This window comes from Triturus cristatus, chromosome 9, assembly GCF_964204655.1.
Source record: "Triturus cristatus chromosome 9, aTriCri1.1, whole genome shotgun sequence".
Taxonomy (NCBI): Eukaryota; Metazoa; Chordata; class Amphibia; order Caudata; family Salamandridae; genus Triturus; species Triturus cristatus.
In genome coordinates, this window is record NC_140592.1 from 1026396218 (window position 1) to 1026414854 (window position 18637).

Genomic DNA, 18637 nt, shown 5'->3' on the forward strand with positions numbered 1-18637 from the left:
GAGAGTGGGGCAGTTCATCAAGGACAACCAGCAATAGGAGGCACACATGAATAGACTTTTGTATAGAATCAGAGAAGGTGGAGTTTTAAGGGCATTGTTGACCCTGGAAATTTCTCAAAACATGGGGAAGATGGTCGTTATATTATGGATTGCAGCTGTTGGGCAACATATCAACAGGGTGGGGGGTGGGGGGGGGGAAGGGTATAGGCAATGGAACCTCACCTGGAGATGGAGAATGAAGGCTTGCCTAATGTAGACTTGCTTTAATGTGCTCAGGTAAAGAGCTCCAGTACCTTCAAGTGGAGTTCACGCTGTATAAAACTGACAAATATTAAAAATACTGGGACAGTCTTTAGCGCTGATGCTTCCGTATTGCTTGCATTCACATGTCAGATCGGGGTTGGTAAATGTGTTCTCCTGTGGCACGTGTAACTGTCTCATTCCAAGTATGTGGGGTGAACAGGTCAAAGATGGTTTGCGAAAAAGTGAAAATTATTCATACAAAAAAAAACTCCACATGTGAACTCGTTGAGGGCTCACTTAGGGAGGGGTGTTTGCACTTTCTGGTCTGTCTATGATATACATATCCTTGTTTGCACTTTCTTCCTTTACACTGGACACGTTTCATTCTAATTTCTTTCATAGGTGAGAGATCCAGATGATGAAAAACGTGGACATGCCGGTGAGAACCTTCCAGTAGCCCCTCTGGTGTAGCGCACGTGAGGGACTCTCTCACCATCACACAATTATTTTTTTTAGCATACACTTCATTATGTATGGGTATGTCTTTGGAGTGTTGACTGATAAATAACATTAAACTGTTGGGGGGGATGATACTGGATGAATTGTACCTGTATATTTAACAGAGGAATGAAGGACACAAAGTGAATGTACTTCTCCTTTCCAGTAACTTAATGAGTGGAGGGCGACCTGACGAATTACCCTCTGTAGCTCCTTATTGTGGCTAACAACCATGCTACAACCATAATGCCTACTATTGTAATGCCTATTCCACTATAAAAACGATATTTCAGCAAATGCTCTCTTCAAGTTGACTTGTCTAAAAGACCATAAAGCTTTGTCCGACCATTTTGCAACTGAACCGTATTTTGTAAAGCCATGGTCTGCTTTCATTCTGCAGGATAAGTGAGATTAAGAAGCGGATTTCTGAGGGAGGCTGATGTAGTAGGACGTTGAGATTGCAAACAGATTCACCACTGCAAAGCCATTAGTGATAATTAATGTGAAAATGCTCTTTTTATCAATTCACACGCAACAAAAAAAGAAAGTTATGAAGTAGAACAGCGGAAAATGGAGACAAAAAGCTGCCAGAATAATGACAACATATAAAGATTTATTTTTAAAAATAATCTGCTTTTAAATAATACAATATATACAATTTTCACATCAAGAAACATCGACAGACCACATAGGAGTATGGAGGCAGCAGAATATGCTCCGATTGTGGTCCACTACTCCAACTTGAAGTCAAGAACATGGGTGTTGGATCACAAGGGTCAGATCTGCTACCCAATTCAATATCAGGGGCACATCATATGGACCTGCTTTTATTAGCACACTGCTACACCACATCATAGGTCTGGTTATTAAGGGCACTTCATACAGGCCTGCATTTGTTAGCGCACTGCTATACCAGGGCATAAGTCGGAGTGTTTAAGGGACCGGCTTCTGTTAGTACAGTCATACCAGATCAGAGTTTTAGGCGTGGAGTCTAAATACCTGCGTCTATTCCCAAGAGCAGTTATTAGGGGACAAGCACAGTTTTTTGCATCTCACTATACAAACCTGCTTTTGTTAGTGAGGGATGAAAGGTTTGGGCGTACATGCATACTGAAAAGTAAAGAGAGAACTTTGACGAGAAGGGAGCATATGGTGAAAGAAAATGCTAAAGGAAAGAGAAGAAAGCAGTGAGAGAGGACTTACTTGGTTCTGATCCTGGTTCAGGGGAGGTCATCAGGATGGCCACAGCAGCTTGCTTGCTTGCTTGAAAGTGTACTACAGGCCCACACAGTCTAGCTGACATATGTAGATACACAGACTGCTTTGATGAATAAATAAATACCGATGTAACTACACTATGGCCACCAAGATATATTGGGCTGTCAGTTTTTCAACTTGTAAAGAATGGTGCTACAGAATGAAGCAGGTGAAGACACAAGATGGTCACAACTGAGAAAGCAAGGAGTCAATGGGAGAAAGCCGCAAGCATAAAGAAGTTGGGAATCTTCGTGACGAAGGAGGAGGATGAAGGTAGCCACAGTAGAGAAGACAATATCAAGTCTAAAGGGGAAAAAATATGTAGACAACAAGACCTCAGCAGCTGTGACAAGAAGGTACGAGTCACAGTGTAGAGAAAGAATTAATAACTTCGGAAGTCATTGTAAGGAAAAGAATCAAGCCACCTCAAAAACATGGAAGAGGCTTATAGACACTGTGAGGGAGAACCTTCAGCAGAACAACAGAGTCATAATAAATCAAAAAACAATGTGAAAGATGAATGGTGATGTTTAAGTGGCAGAGAAGGAGTAGTGACAGGGAGGGGAGAGGTAAGGGATAACGCCTCAGTGATAAAGTGAAGACAAGAGTCGTCACAGGGAGGAGAGAAAAGTGCAGCAACAGTAGAGGAAGGAGTTACCCGAGGGAGAGAGGTGTAGAATAGAAGGTAAGCTGCATGACTGGAGTGGGACGAGGATTTGGTGACGGTAAATAGAAGAGGTTAGAAAGTTGAGAAGTGTAGGCTAAAGGGCATTCATTAAATTAAGGTAGTGGCCACAGTGACAGTAAAAGCAATGACGAAAACTGCAGCAATGCAGCAGGGGATGTGATGAACTGGAAAGCAAGTGTATATAACAAATGTTTGGGACGAAAAGGTATAATGGTGAAGACACTTCTTATTGATGTGATAAGTGACTATTCATTGCTTGTGGGTGCACTGTATATTCATTACTATTATTATTTTTAAATATAAGAAGTGTCATCAGATAATGGTGAGGACCAGGACAGAAGTATGGAGAGCAAGGATTCTGCAACATCGTGGAGTGGCTTTGGGAGCAGAAGTGAGGAGTGAAGAATAGGGGAGGTGGGAAAGAGAAAATAACTTGGGGAAGAGGTAGGAATTATGGAGAGGGGATGAGAATTTATTGGAGATGTCTGAGGTCTGATACATCACACAACAGAAAGCTGACAGCAAATGGTGAAGGAGGAAGACCTCTACTCAAGCTGTGCTGCAGTGTAAGGGTTTTCTTTAGCATTTTAAGCGTATAAACAAACATGCAGCCACACAGTATATACATATCCCATATGAAAGATAAAACTTGCACTTTAGCATTAACATTTTTAACACAGAATAACTTAATTATTAACATGCATCCAGCGTGAGTTAATCACGAATACGAAGATTGTCACACTAGGCCTCCAGGCTGGGAGTTGCCTGATTCTGAATAATATGATCTTGACAAAGGCTCTGCTGAGATGAGTGACCCCTTTTTCCCTGGCAGGGTCTGATGGGGGTCTAGCAAGTTGTGGGGCAGGGGACTGAGGGAGGATGTAGTTATGGATTACGACACACTGGGGATCAGCACTTTCCAGGGATAATGGAAACATATTGCTAAGTATGATGCTTTTCTTAGAAAAGTGGATGTTTACAAATGATCGAGTATCGAAGGGCTTGCCCACTCACAGGAAGTGCGAGGGAGAGTATCTGAGGTATGAAATGGAACGGAGAGAGGGGGTGAAATCATGGCAGGGAAGAAGTGAACTCCAGGAGGATAGGGAGGGTGAGGTCAAAGGGACATTGAGATTTCCAAGAGAAATATAAATTTCACTGTGTTGAAGCACAGAGGAAAGCAATACAGAGCTTTAGGACAGACTTAGAATGGGGATAGTAGGATGGCCGCTTCAGAGTTTGATGGAGAACGAAGTCCCACAGGAGCAGCCCTGTTCAGCCTGAGGATTGTTCACCACTTGGAAGGAGCTTCGAATCAGCTCTTGGCTGAAATCTACCATGCAGCCTTTCACGAAGTCTAGACTGTCCAAGTCTACCACTAGTCGTGCGTCATCTGGTCCGAAGACCCTGCAAAAGGAAAAGCACAAGGGTGAAACTGAAATGTGTGTACCAAACCACAGGCACTACTCTGATTAAAACAGAAGAAAGCAATCAGAACTACCTAGCAAGTGAAGGGAGATGGAGACATAGCCATGTGTTTAAGAACGGATCTTAGAAGCTAATCTTTCCTACACAAGTAAGTATGGTGCTCTACTCATAATGAAAGTGCACCAGGCAGCATTGGTCACAATGCAAAGGATGAATGGGTGTATACCATAGTCAGGCGGAGGAGGAGACATGCTCTGCACGAAGGCATTGCTAAGCATCATGTGCAGGTCCCAGGAAGTAGTTGTATATTAGGACCTGCGCCAGGGAATTGGTTGCATGTTGTTTGATCCTCACACAATGGCTAGCTAAAACAAGGCCTTTTTACCGCCAGACAACAGCTTTCTACCATGACCCATCGGTCAGATAGTAGAATCATTCCACGGCTCAACATCAAGCAGTGGTTATGAGCAATGCTCAATCAGAAAGTGGACTGGTCTCATCTCATGCATGATTATCATCAGGTAGCAACGCTGAGTTATTCCACACTGTCAGACAATAGCTGTGCACTAGTCTGTCCCTCAGGTATTAGATGTGCCCCAGGGCCCCAGCAATGGTATGCTCCATTTCAGGCTGCAGCTGACACACATTCCCTAATCCAACAAACACTGGCAAAGCCAATAGGTCTTGCAGATGAAACCTATAGGATTTGCCAATGCTTGTTTTGCCCCATAGATAGCTAAAATATGTAAATCTGTGGAAGCCATCTTTGTATGAATTTTCTTATGCTTTTTTTGTACTTTAATTTCCTTTTTTTATTATTATTTTTATACAGCAAGCAATCGCAACATCTGTTACAGGGTTAGCATATGCAGAATAGGTGCCGTTTATACATTGGTGTTTGAATAGCTAGCCCCACCTGTCATTATTATGAGAGCGAGAGAAAGACAAGAAGGAGAGGACAGAAAAATAAGTGGTGAAAATAAAATAAAAAAATAAAAGAGGTAGGGGACAGGCACTGAGAGAGAAACAGTTGCTATACATTACATCTGACAATCAGTGCGGATGTTTGTGCTTGCATACAGGCCCACCCGGGCTATATTCGGAAGTCCCTTTAAGAAAATTAATTCAAAGATAGCTGCCGCAGATGCACGCCTCTTTGATGGACATCTCTGAATGGATTTTCGTAAGGTACAAGAAAAAAGAATTCAAAGATGGCCACCCTACATGCCCAATCAAGGGTGGCAATCTGAAAAACAGTTAAAAACAAGCATTGGCATAGCCAATAGGTCTCGCCTTTGGGACCTTATAAGTGTTGAGCCATGCAACAGTTGCATGACTAAATACTTATAAGTTCCCAAAAGCGAGACCTATTGGCTATGCCAAGCGGCCGCGAAAGTGAAAGTGATCGCGGTCAAGCGCGGCGCGCACGCCCGCGCTCTGTAGCTCTAGGCTGGCCTGGTAGCACTTTTTGGAGCCCTCTCAATAAGTCTCGCCAGACCAGCGCATGCGCTGGGTCAGGCGAGACCTAAAAAGCCACTCACTGATAAGGTCAGAGTGCGAAGGGGCAGAGGGGGCAAGTGGGTGCATTAGGGGTTGTGTATTTTAATAAAGAGAGGTGTGGGAGCTTCTGAGGAAAACAGGTAGCAATAAAGAGGGAGAGAAAACAGTCTGTCATATGCACTGCAATGCAGTGGAAGGAAACCTGCCATCCAATTAAAACACTGTGAGACCAAACTGCTCTGTGTGTGGCAAAAACATAGGAATAGGGAGGCAAGCCATAAAATTAAAAACAAGGAATAGAGATAGACAAGAACCAATCATAAGCAAGGGGCTGAACTAAAGCCAACACTACGTATTCTATTATTCAAAGTAAGTCTTTGACAAAGGTCGTTAGTGGAGGAGACTGCCCTACAAACCAGCTGCATCTATAATAGTGGCAATGAGCCAGTCCCCTTTGCAGGTACTACTGTGAACTATTAGGTTGCCAAGCAACAAATACGTGTTCCTTGCACCAAGTAGTCACAGCCACACAGCCATTGTGCTATCAATCCACTCCTAGCCGTAGCTGCAACCCATGCTCCACACCCAGGCAGAGGGTGAAGTCTTACCGATCGTCAGGGTTGATCACTGTGTCCAAGGAAAATTTGTATTGGAATCCAGAGCAGCCACCACCTTCCACTTGCAGCCGCAGAAAGTCCGTTCCATCGCTGATCTCACGGAGTCTCTGCATAAACACAAAGCGGATCAGCATTATCAAAACTACCATGATAAGAACGACAAGCAGGACTGTAAGGCCACGTGGACAGCTCGTATGGACCCACAAACACCAGCCTCTTGCTCCATGTACTCTCTCACATATTTGCTACTCTGTGCCAATTTCTCACAGAGATGTTGACAATGTTGCACTTATGCTATGGCCTGTCACTTTCACTCGATGCTTCAGTTCACTGATTCCCAGGGAGGGCCAGGGACTTTTTATTACAAGATTTTAACTCTCTCACTACATCATATTTCAGTAAATGAACTAGGAGACTGGGTATTATCTACCTTGTGGGTAAAATCAAATGGTTGCTTAGTTACAATCCTGTTTTCTTATCACATTCTTATTAGCAGTGGTTAGTTTGATTTACGTTTTTTCTATCTGCGTTACAAAAAGCAGCCAAGAAACATGTGCAGAAAACGATTACCCAACAGCGCACAGTTTGCCACATGCTGATAGTAATATAAACTGCGCTTTCTTTTTCCTAAATTGCCATCTTGTTCATTACAAAACAATTGTGGTGTGAGTGGTTCCAATAGTAAGACTCATGGACTGCTCTGAACAAAGAAAAGCCACTGTGCTGTTGATCCTGCCCGTACATTAAATACAGATTTCCCTGCCAGCATATTTCGGTAAAGTGGTTAAGCAGGATTAAACATCAAGTCTTAATAGTACCATGGCTAAAACTTTCTCACCGTCCCATATGCAATGGTGGAGGTTGGGTGTTGTATCTGCCCACTCAGTGAATTGCACACTTTGTTGGGGAGACTTTGTCAAGAACTTTTAGGGCGCTCGCTAGCTCAACAGAAACTGCTTCTAAGCACTTCAATGTTTATGATAAGAGGCTGAAGGCATAGGGAGATTGTGAGGCCTAAAATGCAACCGCATTCCAATTCAATAATGGCTACTTCCTTTGTACACTCGACTTGCTAAAGGTAGTAACAGCAAGCACCCAGGGAGCATATTGGGAGAGCGACTCAGAACATGACAGTATTGTCAAATCGGTGAAACTTCTAGAGACTACAGCTTAATTTCGAGGGCAGTTCTGAATGAAAGCCTCAAAGTAACCCCACAACTGACTGTTTACTCCGTGTACATGTTTCGCTTCCCCTATACACACCCAACTTACAACCATTCTACCTCCTACCCCTGCTGGCACCAGTGCAACCTTTGGTCACATCACAGACCATACTTTTTGGTCCCAAGAAGATGTTTTCCCCCATGACCTTGTATCATTACTGACTTTCACGCAAGCGGTGTAGTGACTCATAACCTTGATCTATGCAGATTGAATTTTCTTCCCTGTGGGCAACGATTCCATGGAAAAGTTATTTAGGTGAAACAGCGGCTCACTGATTGAAGAATCTCTCAGGTCCTTTCTGTTGCACTAGCAAACCATGGGGTGCGAGGGCTGGGCAGGCAGGCCATGGCGCTCTGTGAGGGTTGTGCACCTTGACATTTCTGGATGCCACAGTCATGATACAGGTGTTGCTGTGGCCAGACCGCACTCTGACATGCTGGAACTCGTATGGTGTTAGCCCTGTGCAACAAAAGACCATTTCCCCCCCCCTTATGATAATTCCACTCAGTACTTTTGGCAATTCCAGAGTGTGGAGGAGGAATCTAAGAGGTAGTGCAGAAGGACACACAGAAAGAATGGTGACAGCGGACTGCGATTACCACTGACCCTATGACGCACAATTGACATTAGGGAATACAAATGCATACGGGGACACCAACATAGGTAACCCACCTCATGCTACCCAAACACGCTCATGTACACTTAGCATTCTAACAGGGAGCATGAAGATGCATAGTATTTGCATATTACATAGATTTTTCAGGTAGTCAGCCCACTCTCTCTCAAGGGTTCAGGTAAAAAGGTCTGTATCCCACACCATAAACATCTACCAACAAAGATGGGCGTATACGCTCTTCTAAAAGTGTTTGTTTGAGAGCTGAAGTCTTTCCTGGCAAAGGGTGCAAATCAAGCTTCGACAATACTATCGTCATGGTACTGCCTTCAAATGATTTCCACTTAAAGGACGAAAACATGCAATACTGGTCTGAGCAGATGTCAAAGCCCTGCCGGGGGAACACAGACACAAGGCTGGTTCAGTACTTAGGATCTCCTGCATACAAAAACGTATCCATGTACACCAAACTTCTGAACACCATCCTAGATATCATGAGACTATGTAGCAATCTTATGGTGAAGAGTAGGCTATTTAGCAGACCCACCACCGTTTGGCTGAAAGATTCTAAATATTTTGGAGTCGGTTAATTGGCTTATCTGGGTTTTCAAAAAAACAAACTACTGCAATAACCAACAGGAGACCCCATGACGGCATGGCAGCTCACCATTTCAACCCTGAAAAGGGTCGAAGATTACTGAACAATCTGATACACAAGCAGTAATGTTTTATCCTTTTAAAAGACAGACGAGGAGGGAGGAGCCAAGATGGCGGTGTGAGCAGTCGTCCTGCTCCGGAGCGCCCGCCGAGGTCGGAACAAGCATCGGCCGTAAGGCCGACCACAGCATCTTAGAACCTTGGGCGGCACACACGGACCCTTGAGAAAGGGGTCCGGGGTGGCTGAGCGAAGGTCGGCGATCCGGAATGGACAAGGAGACTAGAGGAGAGAGGTGGCGAGAGCGAGCCCTGTAGCCGTGCGGCTGAGGCGGCCTGAGGCAGAGAACGAAGGGTGAAGAAACAGCGAGAGGACCCCTGGCCTCCGGAGTGGTGATCGGCCGCGCTCCTGGGGGGCCGCCGAGATTGCGGCGAAAGTCCCCGGAATCGGCGGAGTGACGCCGTAGCTGAGGAGGAGCCCGGCCCGCCATCTTGGCCGGCCGGGAGAGGCGCAGAGATCCAAGGCTCGCAGCGTGCAGCGGAGACTGTCGTGGGATCCCGAGGAGGCGAGGGCGGCTCCACCTTTCCCTCCCCCCAGCGCACACTGCACCGAGGCGACACGGGAGGTGAGGAGCGGCAGGTGGCGGAGAGGCCCGGGAGAGCGAGCAGTGCTGGCGGGTCGGGCCGGCGGGGGCGCCGCTCCGGTCCGGACCCTGGTGGGGAGCAGTGCATAGCGGCCTGAGCCTCCTGGACGTGAGGCCTGGGGGTCGGAGTCGGAGCCTGCCTGCCGGGGAGCTGCATCACCAGAAGCCGGGACCGTCAAGAGCAGTGTCGGAGGCCCGAGTGGAGGGGCACCTGGTGTGTGGAGCGACGGCTGGGCGCTTAGAGGCCAAGCTCGAGGGGAGCACAGCAGGGCCCCGCCTCTGGCCCCCCCCCCCCCCCTGGGATAGTGGACTTCGAGATCACCTCACCACTCCCCGCTGAACACCGCGGTTGCCGGGCCGGGGTTGCTGCAGGAGGTGACGGGCCCCGCGCCGGACAGAAGAGACGGGCGCCTGGTGTGCATCTGGCAGACTGCGACAGCCGGGGTGCGCTGGCGGCCTACGTGGAGAAAACGGAGCAATTGGGGCGCACGGGGGAGCAGGAGATCGTTCCTGGCTGCTGAGGGTGTGCTGGTGGTGGCGGCGGTGAGGCTTGGGGCGCGGCGGCTCCCCATCGGAAGAGGGGCAGAGGGGGCCCTCACGAGACTGCCGGGGGATTGGAGAGCGGAGCGAAGTCTACCCAGCGGAAGAGGCAGGATAAATCCATTACACACTTGTTCGCCAAGGGGGCGAAGAGGAAGATGCCTGCGGCCTCGGATCCCGGGAGCTCGGGAGGGGAGGCCCTGGATGATGGGGGGGCCGAGCCCATTACTAAGGCTTTTATGGAATCAATGTTCGCGGCGCTGCGGGCGGACATACAGTCCTTTAAGCAAGAGTTTCAGTCGGAACTCAAGGAGGTCCGCCGCGATGTGGACGGCATCGGGGAGAGGGTCGCGGAGCTGGAGGGTATGAGTGATGGGAGAGACGAGGAAGTCGCGACACTGCAGCAAGAGATCATCCGCTTGCATGACCAGCAAGTGGACCTACAGGGCCACCTTGAGGATCTGGAGAACCGCTCCCGTCGCCATAACATCTGGGTTAGGGGGGTGCAGATGGATGATACCTCAAAGGACCTCTTTGCCTACGTGAGGGAACTCTTTAATCATATTTTGGAGCGTCCCCTGGACACGGAGTTGGTGATAGACCGGGCACATAGGGCGGGACCCCCCAGGGCTCCGCCCCCCCCCCGTCGGACATTCTGGTATGTGTACAGGATTTCCGCACCAAGGAGCTGATAATGCAAAAGGCGAGAAAGATGCACCCCTTGCAGTTTCGTGGCCACAACCCGGTGTTGTATCAAGACTTATCTGCCCTTACGCTGCAGAAGCGGCGTCTCTTTAGGCCTGTTACGACACATCTGCAGCAGAACAACATTCCCTACAGCTGGGGTCACCCCTTTCGCTTAGTGTTTCGGAAAGAGAAGCAAACTCGACCAGCTGCGCTCACTGTCGGAGGCCTGCAAGTTGCTGGGGGTGGAACTCCCGGAGGAGGCGGGCGCAGCAGAGTCCCCCCTAGGTGGGGGAGGGAGTTCTGGGCCTCGCTGGCGTCAACAGGGGTGTAAACGCCGGTCCAAGAAACCGCCGGCGGCTGAGATACCACGGGGTCGCCAGTCGGCGCTGGAGGCGGTCTCCTCGGACCTTTCGGGTACTACCAACGGCTGAACTGAATACGCAAGGTATCTGAGTGACTTGGCATTGTGGACCCAGACCTGGGCGGGAGGGAGGGCTTCTTTCCACTTTTTGGTGGATATCCCCCAATGTCATACTACCGATCATGGACGAATGATGGACCTTTTGTTCTAAGTAGTTCTACAGTTGGGTTGTTTGGGTTGGGGGTGTCTGGGGTGGGGGGGGGCAAGGGTGCTCCGCGTCAACCATTCCTTCACTAAGGGGGGGCTCCCGAGTGCCCTTCGGTGCCTGATAGGCTCACACGGCAGAGGCCTTTGCGCTGCGGCATGGGACAACACACAGGGTCAGAACAGTCTAGGGGTTACATAATATGCCACCCACCACGCTTAAGATACTGACCCTGAAAGTTCGGGGTCTTAACAAGCCTGTAAAGCGAAGGACTGTTTTATCTTGCTTGGAAAACTCACGCGCGGATTTGTGCTTGTTGCAGGAAACACACCTACTGGGGCGGGACTGTCATCGGCTTCGGTCTAGAAAGTTTCCCACACAATTCTTCTCCTCGGGACCGTCCAAAGCAGCGGGGGTGGCGATCCTGGTTGCGCAGCGGTTTCAGGGGGAGGTACTGCACAAGGTGGCGGAGATCAGGGGACGGTTGTTGATATATCGCTTTGCTCTGGGGGGTGCTATGTTCACGGTTGGGTCGGTGTATGCTCCGAATGAGGGAGCGGAACGATTTTTACGGACGGCAATTTCGGAGGCTGCGACTACACCGGATCGTAATGTCGTCATCGGGGGGGGGACCTGAATCTGGTTTTTGATAATACCCAGGATCGATCCTGCCAGCGCTCTCATCAGACTGGGGCGATCTCTGATGAGGGGCTCCTATACCTGCAGGAGTTGGGGTTTTGTGATTTATGGCGTAGTCTACATCCACGGAATAGGGAGTATACTTTTTACTCTAACGCGCATAAGACGTATGCCAGACTAGACCATTTCTTGGTCTCCTCGTCGGCGAGAGCGATCTCTACGGCAGTGGAGATCGGCACGGCGTCTGTCGGACCACGCCCCGGTGACCGCGATTTTCACCGTCCCGCCTGTAGTGCGTCCCTCTAGGGTTTGGAGTCTGCGGCACGCCCTGCTGCACCGGGAGGCGGTGCTCCAGAAAATACAGCTTCAGATTCGGGATTTCCTCAAACACAATGATAACTCGGACACCACGCCCGCTACGCAGTGGTCGGCGATGAAGGTGGTACTGAGGGGGGAGTTCATCTCCATCTCGGCGGCGGACAATAAGGAGCGGGAAAGCAAACGGTGCGAGTTTACGCAACAAGTCAGGGAATTGGAGCGGATACATCAACGGACGGGAGCTCCGAGAGTCTGGCGGCAGCTGAAGGCGGCTCGCCAACAGCTCACAGCCCTGGATCAGGATAGGGCAGAGTTTGCGGCGCTGCGGTTACGGCACGCCTATTACGCAGGGGGGGGGGGACAAATGCGGCCGCCTGTTGGCTCACAAGCTCCGTGAGACCCGTCAACGTCAGGGAGTTAAGCTGATCGCTCGGGCGGACGGGGGGGGGGGGTGACAGAGGACGGGGATATTGCAGAGGCATTTAGGGAGTTCTATGAGAAGCTGTACGCGGAGACCCCCTTAGACCGTCAGGACGGGTCGGCTTTTTTAGATTCGGTCACGCTACCGGCTCTCACTAAGGCGCAAGCAGATCATTTAGATAGGGGTATTCAGCTGGAGGAAGTCATCTCTGCCATTTCCCGGCTTAAGGTTGGTAAGGCCCCGGGGCCCGACGGCTTTTCGGCTACCTTCTACAAGAAGTTTTGCCCCCAGCTGGCCCCGATCCTCACCCGGCTGTTTAATTCTTTTGCCGCTCAGGGAGCTATTCCCGGCGAACTCCTGGAGGCCTCGATTACAGTCATCCCAAAACCTGGGAAGGACGGTGCGCGCTGCGGATCTTACCGCCCAATTTCCCTCCTTAATGTGGATTTTAAGTTATACACCGGGATCCTGGCTGCCCGCCTTGGCCCCCAGATGCCACTTCTGGTCGATCCAGAACAGGCGGGTTTTATTCCCGAACGCCAAACGGCAGACAACACGAAACGAATCCTGCACCTTATCGAAAAGGCTACCAGGGTTCCGGGGGAATTTATGATGTTGGCCATTGACGCTGAAAAAGCGTTTGACCGCGTGCACTGGCCTTTCCTGGAACAGGTGTTGGAGAGGGCGGGTTTGGGGGCGCGGTTTCGCACGCACATCCTTAATTGTTATAGGTCTCCTACGGCGGTGGTCAGAGTGAATGGTTTCACGTCCACCAGACTTAGAATTGAGAGAGGCACGAGGCAGGGATGTCCCCTGTCCCCCCTTCTTTTTGCCCTTTATATGGAGCCCTTGGCACAGAGGCTGCGACAGAACCCAGAGGTGGCGGGGATCCGGTTCGGGGGTTATGTTCACACGATAAGCTTATATGCGGATGATGTGCTGCTGTCCTTGTCTGACCCACTGTCGGCCCTCCCGGCATCCTGGGAGGAGCTGCAGGGGTTTGCTTGTGCGGCCGGGTTTAAGGTGAATGTGGAGAAGTCCGTGGCTCTGGACCGATCGCTGTCCAGTACTACTCGGGCGAGATTACAGACCTGCCTTCCCATTAGCTGGGCGACTACTGCTGTCTCCTACCTGGGGATTCAATTGGCCCCATCGCTGCCTGCGGTGGTGGACATCAATTATAGGGTCCTGCGCGATAGAATCCGTCGTCAGATTGATAGATGGCGGTATTGCCCCCTTTCCTGGTTGGGCAGGACTGCAGCGGTAAAGAGGACCGTCCTCCCACAGATCCTTTACCTCTTTCGTACTATACCTCTCCGCCCGCCGACGGGTTGGATCAAGGCAATGCAGTCGGAGCGGTCCCGCTTCATTTGGGGGGGGGGGGGGGGGGGGGGGGGAGGGGGGCGGGCGCTGACTATGCTGAGCCCGGAGACGGGGGGCCTTGGGGTGCCGGACCTACGACTCTATTTCCAAGCTGCTCAATTGCGACATTTGGTAGAATGGAGGAAATGGGAATCGGAGAAACATTGGCTGTTCCAAGACCAGGCTATCGCAGCGCGTCCTCTGAAGGAGATCCCCTTCCCACGCAAGCCCCATAGACCCCGAATTTATATGCCTCTTATATCACACGGGTCCCCCTAGAGGTTTGGGACGCCACTAATCTTCTGCATGAGTTGACCACCTTTACGTCCCCACTTACCCCGCTGATGGGCAATCCTAATTTCACTCCTGGACTGGAGGAGGCTGCTTTTGCAGGGTGGATGGAGGCGGGTTGCCGGTCCCTTTGCCATGTTTATGGAGGGGAGGAGGGGGTACAATTGTTTGCCCAGCTGCGGGAGGTTTTTGGGTTGCAGGAGAAGGAGAGATTGCGCTATCTGCAGGTGAGACATTGAGCACTTCAGCCACAAGTACGCTCTGGGGCAGAGCGGCGCCTCACTGCCTATGAGCGGTGGCTCATTACACGCACAACTGATAAACATCTCATTTCTGATTTATATAAGCAATTGCAGATCTTATACACACACTCCTATAACCCTAGCAGGAATAGATGGGACCGAGAATTGGGGAGAATTCTGAGCCAGAAGGAGTGGGAGGATATATATTACAGGGCGAGACATTCTGCACATCATATGGGGCTCACGGAAACTCTCACTAAGATTGTGACGTACTGGTATTATATCCCGGAGCGATTGCACCAGATGGATCGGGCGCGGGAGGCAAGATGCTGGAGGGGTTGTGGAGGGGTGGGTAGTCTCACCCATGTCTTGTGGGAATGTGCCCAGCTCAGATCCTACTGGCAGCAAGTGTTAGATGAAATTGACAAGCATTTTGAGACAGAGATACCACGCTTACCGGCATATGTGCTTCTTGGTCTGCCCAACCCCTTGACTTATCCGCTGCGGTCCCGCAGAGGTCGCCTGATGGCTATTGCACTGGGGTCTGCTGTCCAGAATATTCTCAGTCACTGGGGCACTCCTCAGGGGCCGACTTTTACAAGGTGGTTGTATCGTCTGTGGTACGTCTTGGGTATGGAAAAACTGGCGCTGTCTATAAAGGGGGAGGGGGAGAAATTTGGAGAGTTGTGGCGGCCCTTCCTGTCGATTTTGGCCATTGAATTTAGGGAAGTCACTTGCCCCAGATACTTGAGATTGCTGTGCATAGCGGAACCCTCGGAGGAAGGAGGGCACTAGCAGTGCAATGGGAGGCGGGGAACGACGCTTAGCACGGGGAGGGGTGGGGGGGGGGTTAACCTTGTTGGGGGGGATTGGGTTTGTTATGTGTGGAAAGTATAAGAAGCGGGGTCAGAACATGGTATTGCGCAGCTCCAGTGCATGATGCCTACGAGAGTCATGAAGCTGACTGGCCCGGTAGGGGCTTGTATTTTAGCCTGTAGGGGAGCTGGTACATGCTTCTATTTATGTCAACACTGCAATAAAAATATTTAAACCATAAAAGACAGGCGAATGTTTTTAATTTATTGGTGAATAAAATAAAAATAATGTGATCTTCGTAAGCTGATCCTACTCAGAACAAAGTTTTGGAACAGCAACTACAAGACCATCAGCACCAGCTCCATTTTAGAGACGCTGAGAGAATATAGAGAGATTCAACCCAGACTGTAACGGTAGTGCTTACTAATGTACGTCCCCACCATCAGAAGCAACGCCAGCGAGTAGAAAAAAACTACTGGATGTCCTCCTGCAAAGGTTGTATACAGAATTTAAATAGAAGAGGGTAGTAAGGGCAATATGGGTATATGTAGACTAGTATACAAACTAAATTAATTATAAGAAGTCCTGAATGTGGAGCTCTGGTGTTTGTGAAACTGGAAGCTGATTTATCAAACATATGCAAAATATTGCCATTTTCCAAAATGTGTGCAGCCAAATATCTCAGGGTCTGTGAACTGTGCACCTAACAAAAATGTGAAAAATATAAGTGTAAGGGGTACTTGTAAACAGATCATAACCATATACATGTTCTGTGCCAGTAACAGCAGAGTAGGGCCGCTGGGCAATATGGTGCTGCCATGTCCTGTATCCACTTGGCATGGCTACAGGTCATATACTATGGGGCTCATGCAGGACGGGGCGCTATGCACAGGACAAGGCCAAGGGTTACCAGCAGGGCACTGTAACTGCAGATCATGTGCCAATCACACTAATTGTGCCCTTCGCTGGAGTAATTTGTTGTATCAGAGGATATTCTCTCCCATTCTAAACCCAGTTGAGCTCTGGCTCTTTCTCCTACATTCCTCATCCGTGATCACACCTCACCTTTACACAACTATCACTGAGCTGGATGTGAGCTGGTCCAGTCACTTTTTCTTCCTCCGGATTAGAAGATGAATGCCACTGAACTCTGGACCAGGGAATTGAAGCTCCCTTCAGTATGGAAGACGAATTGTCTAGCACCAGCAACTGGCGGCACAGACCTGGGGAGGCAGTCCTGAAATCCAAGAATGGGGATTGGTCAATATTATACGATTGCACAAAAGAGAGTATTAAACTACCACTCACAGTGAAACAGCACTCCTCCAGGGGCAATGGTACCAGTGGTGACTCAAGAACCCCAGCATTTACTTTTTAACTCAAATGACATTCTAGACATACAGCAATCAGGACTGCAGCAATTAAGTGGGTCTGGGTCGGGGCTAATTGTTCATATTTGTACTGATTTGCGTTTCTTTTGGATTAGAAATACAGCACAATGTGTTAAACAATCCACATAACATTTGGTATAGAATTATAACATAGAAAAAACAGTACCTTGCAGGGTGGTGTGAGAGACCGAAGACCTTCATAGCATGCACCCTTGAGGGGTAAGTAAGAGTTGCAGCCTATTCATGTTAATGCAACTGGGAGAAGTTCATCAGCATGGATCACATGGTTTTATTGCAAAGGTAGAGAGTGAGGTAGGATGTTGCATTCCTCACGAAGGTGCTTCTTGCTACTCCCGCATGGTGGCACCTTAAAACAAGTATTTGCAATGCAATAGATCTCGCATTCACGAGAGTTTGAGCTCTTGGCAATACAATAGCTTAAACTCTCGCAATGCGAGACCTATTGCATTACAAATATTTTTTTGTTTGCTAGCGTCAATGCAGCGCTTTCACATTTGAGGCCGCGCCACTTTGATTAGACAAGCTGTGTCTAAAGAAAGAGGCGTGGCCGACAACGTGAAACCGCAGCATGCGACGCTTTGACAAAAAAAGCATCTGTTTGTCAAGTTTTTTTATAAAAGCGCCCATGCCACGCTTTCACTTTAATAGCGGGGTGTGGCCTCCATGAATGTGAAAGCACCGCATGGGCGCTAGTAAACAAAAAAATAAGTGCAGTCGCTATACTTAAAGCGGAGCGCCATTAGTAAAATAAAGAAAGAAAGAAAGAAAGAAATGCGGCCGCTATAGTTAAAGCGGTTCTGTGACCTAATGGGTGGTATAGAAGCAAATCATTAAACAAAATAGGGCTCACAGCCAAGATAAAAGCAGACCGTGTGACAAGACAAGTAAAAGGTCCAGTCGTTATGGGAGGGTAACACATGCAGACAAGGCGGTACCAAGGAGGGACTAACAAGCCTAATAACGACTCAGAAGCCAGCGTTTAAGAAGGACAATGCCACAAGCCAATTAAAAATATGGGTCGAGAGTGGGGGAGCTTCAAAGCCATACTCCACTACTGCATGCCTCGCAACGGCGCATGCGCTGCCCATGCTCGACCTAAAAAACCAAGGTGAGTATCAATTTACCTCACAGGGCTCCCCATGTGCTCAGTGCAGTCTTCGATATTAATTTATGTCTGTTAACTCTGTGAGATCCTAAGAGCCTTTTGTGTGGGATATGGGGTTACTCTAAGACACAAAAGTAAATATATTCACCACGAGGACACTGAAAGCAGTTCAGAAAGGCCTTCAAATGAGCTAGCTGTTGCATCTAACCCAACCCAAGTATGGTTAATACCCAATAACCCATGCTTTTGAATCTAGGGAATTAGTGCCATAATAAATCAAATGAGAATTAAACACAACAAATTAGTGACAGTGAGATGAAGTAAGAAATTTGGAGGGAGGTACCGCTAAAGCAAGGCCACATAAGCCAGCAATAATTTACGTTTGATTTTAAAATAATCAGTTTTTAACATCGTGTTAAGAAAGGTTACTATGGCATTAACGAGTTACGCAATAACTGGCCGCCCATATGATGAGATACGTTCAAGATGTGAAAATATCTGTTTAATATCTTGAACAACATGAATTTAATATCCAAATTTGCAAGCTGGTTTCTTGATTAAGAAAGGGTCCTTTGATGCTTAAGCACAAGGCTGAGATAAAATCCACTATGCATGCAAGCGGATGTGAAATCTCGACTAGACAAGCAGTCTGTATATAGCTTCTAGCCATCTGGCTGTATGGACAGCCACATCAACAGGATGGTCGTCAGCAGTTCTGCAATCATGAAGCTAGGATTTTTGTTTTAGCTCTTAGCCTAGTGTGCTTTACAAGTATAATCAATAGAACATTCTTTATTTACTTTGATACAGGGATGCAACATAGCTGGCACGTTTTCCTCTCTCATAGCTTAGTATTGGTTTAGTGTAGTTTT

At 48.7% G+C, this 18637-nt stretch overlaps 1 protein-coding gene across 1 annotated transcript in view; it reads right to left on the minus strand.

Moving 5' to 3' along the window:
* Nucleotides 1-1334: 1334 nt before the first annotated feature.
* The window catches only part of ISCA2 (iron-sulfur cluster assembly 2), a 51114-nt gene continuing 33811 nt past the window's right edge, over nt 1335-18637 (minus strand). The window contains exons 2-4 of the mRNA XM_085626760.1: nt 16314-16485; nt 6223-6338; nt 1335-4093 (exon numbers count right to left, since the gene is read on the minus strand). Of these exons, the coding sequence (XP_085482886.1) occupies nt 3919-4093; nt 6223-6338; nt 16314-16485 (463 nt within the window). The 3' untranslated portion in view covers nt 1335-3918. The remainder of the gene's footprint in view (nt 4094-6222; nt 6339-16313; nt 16486-18637) is intronic.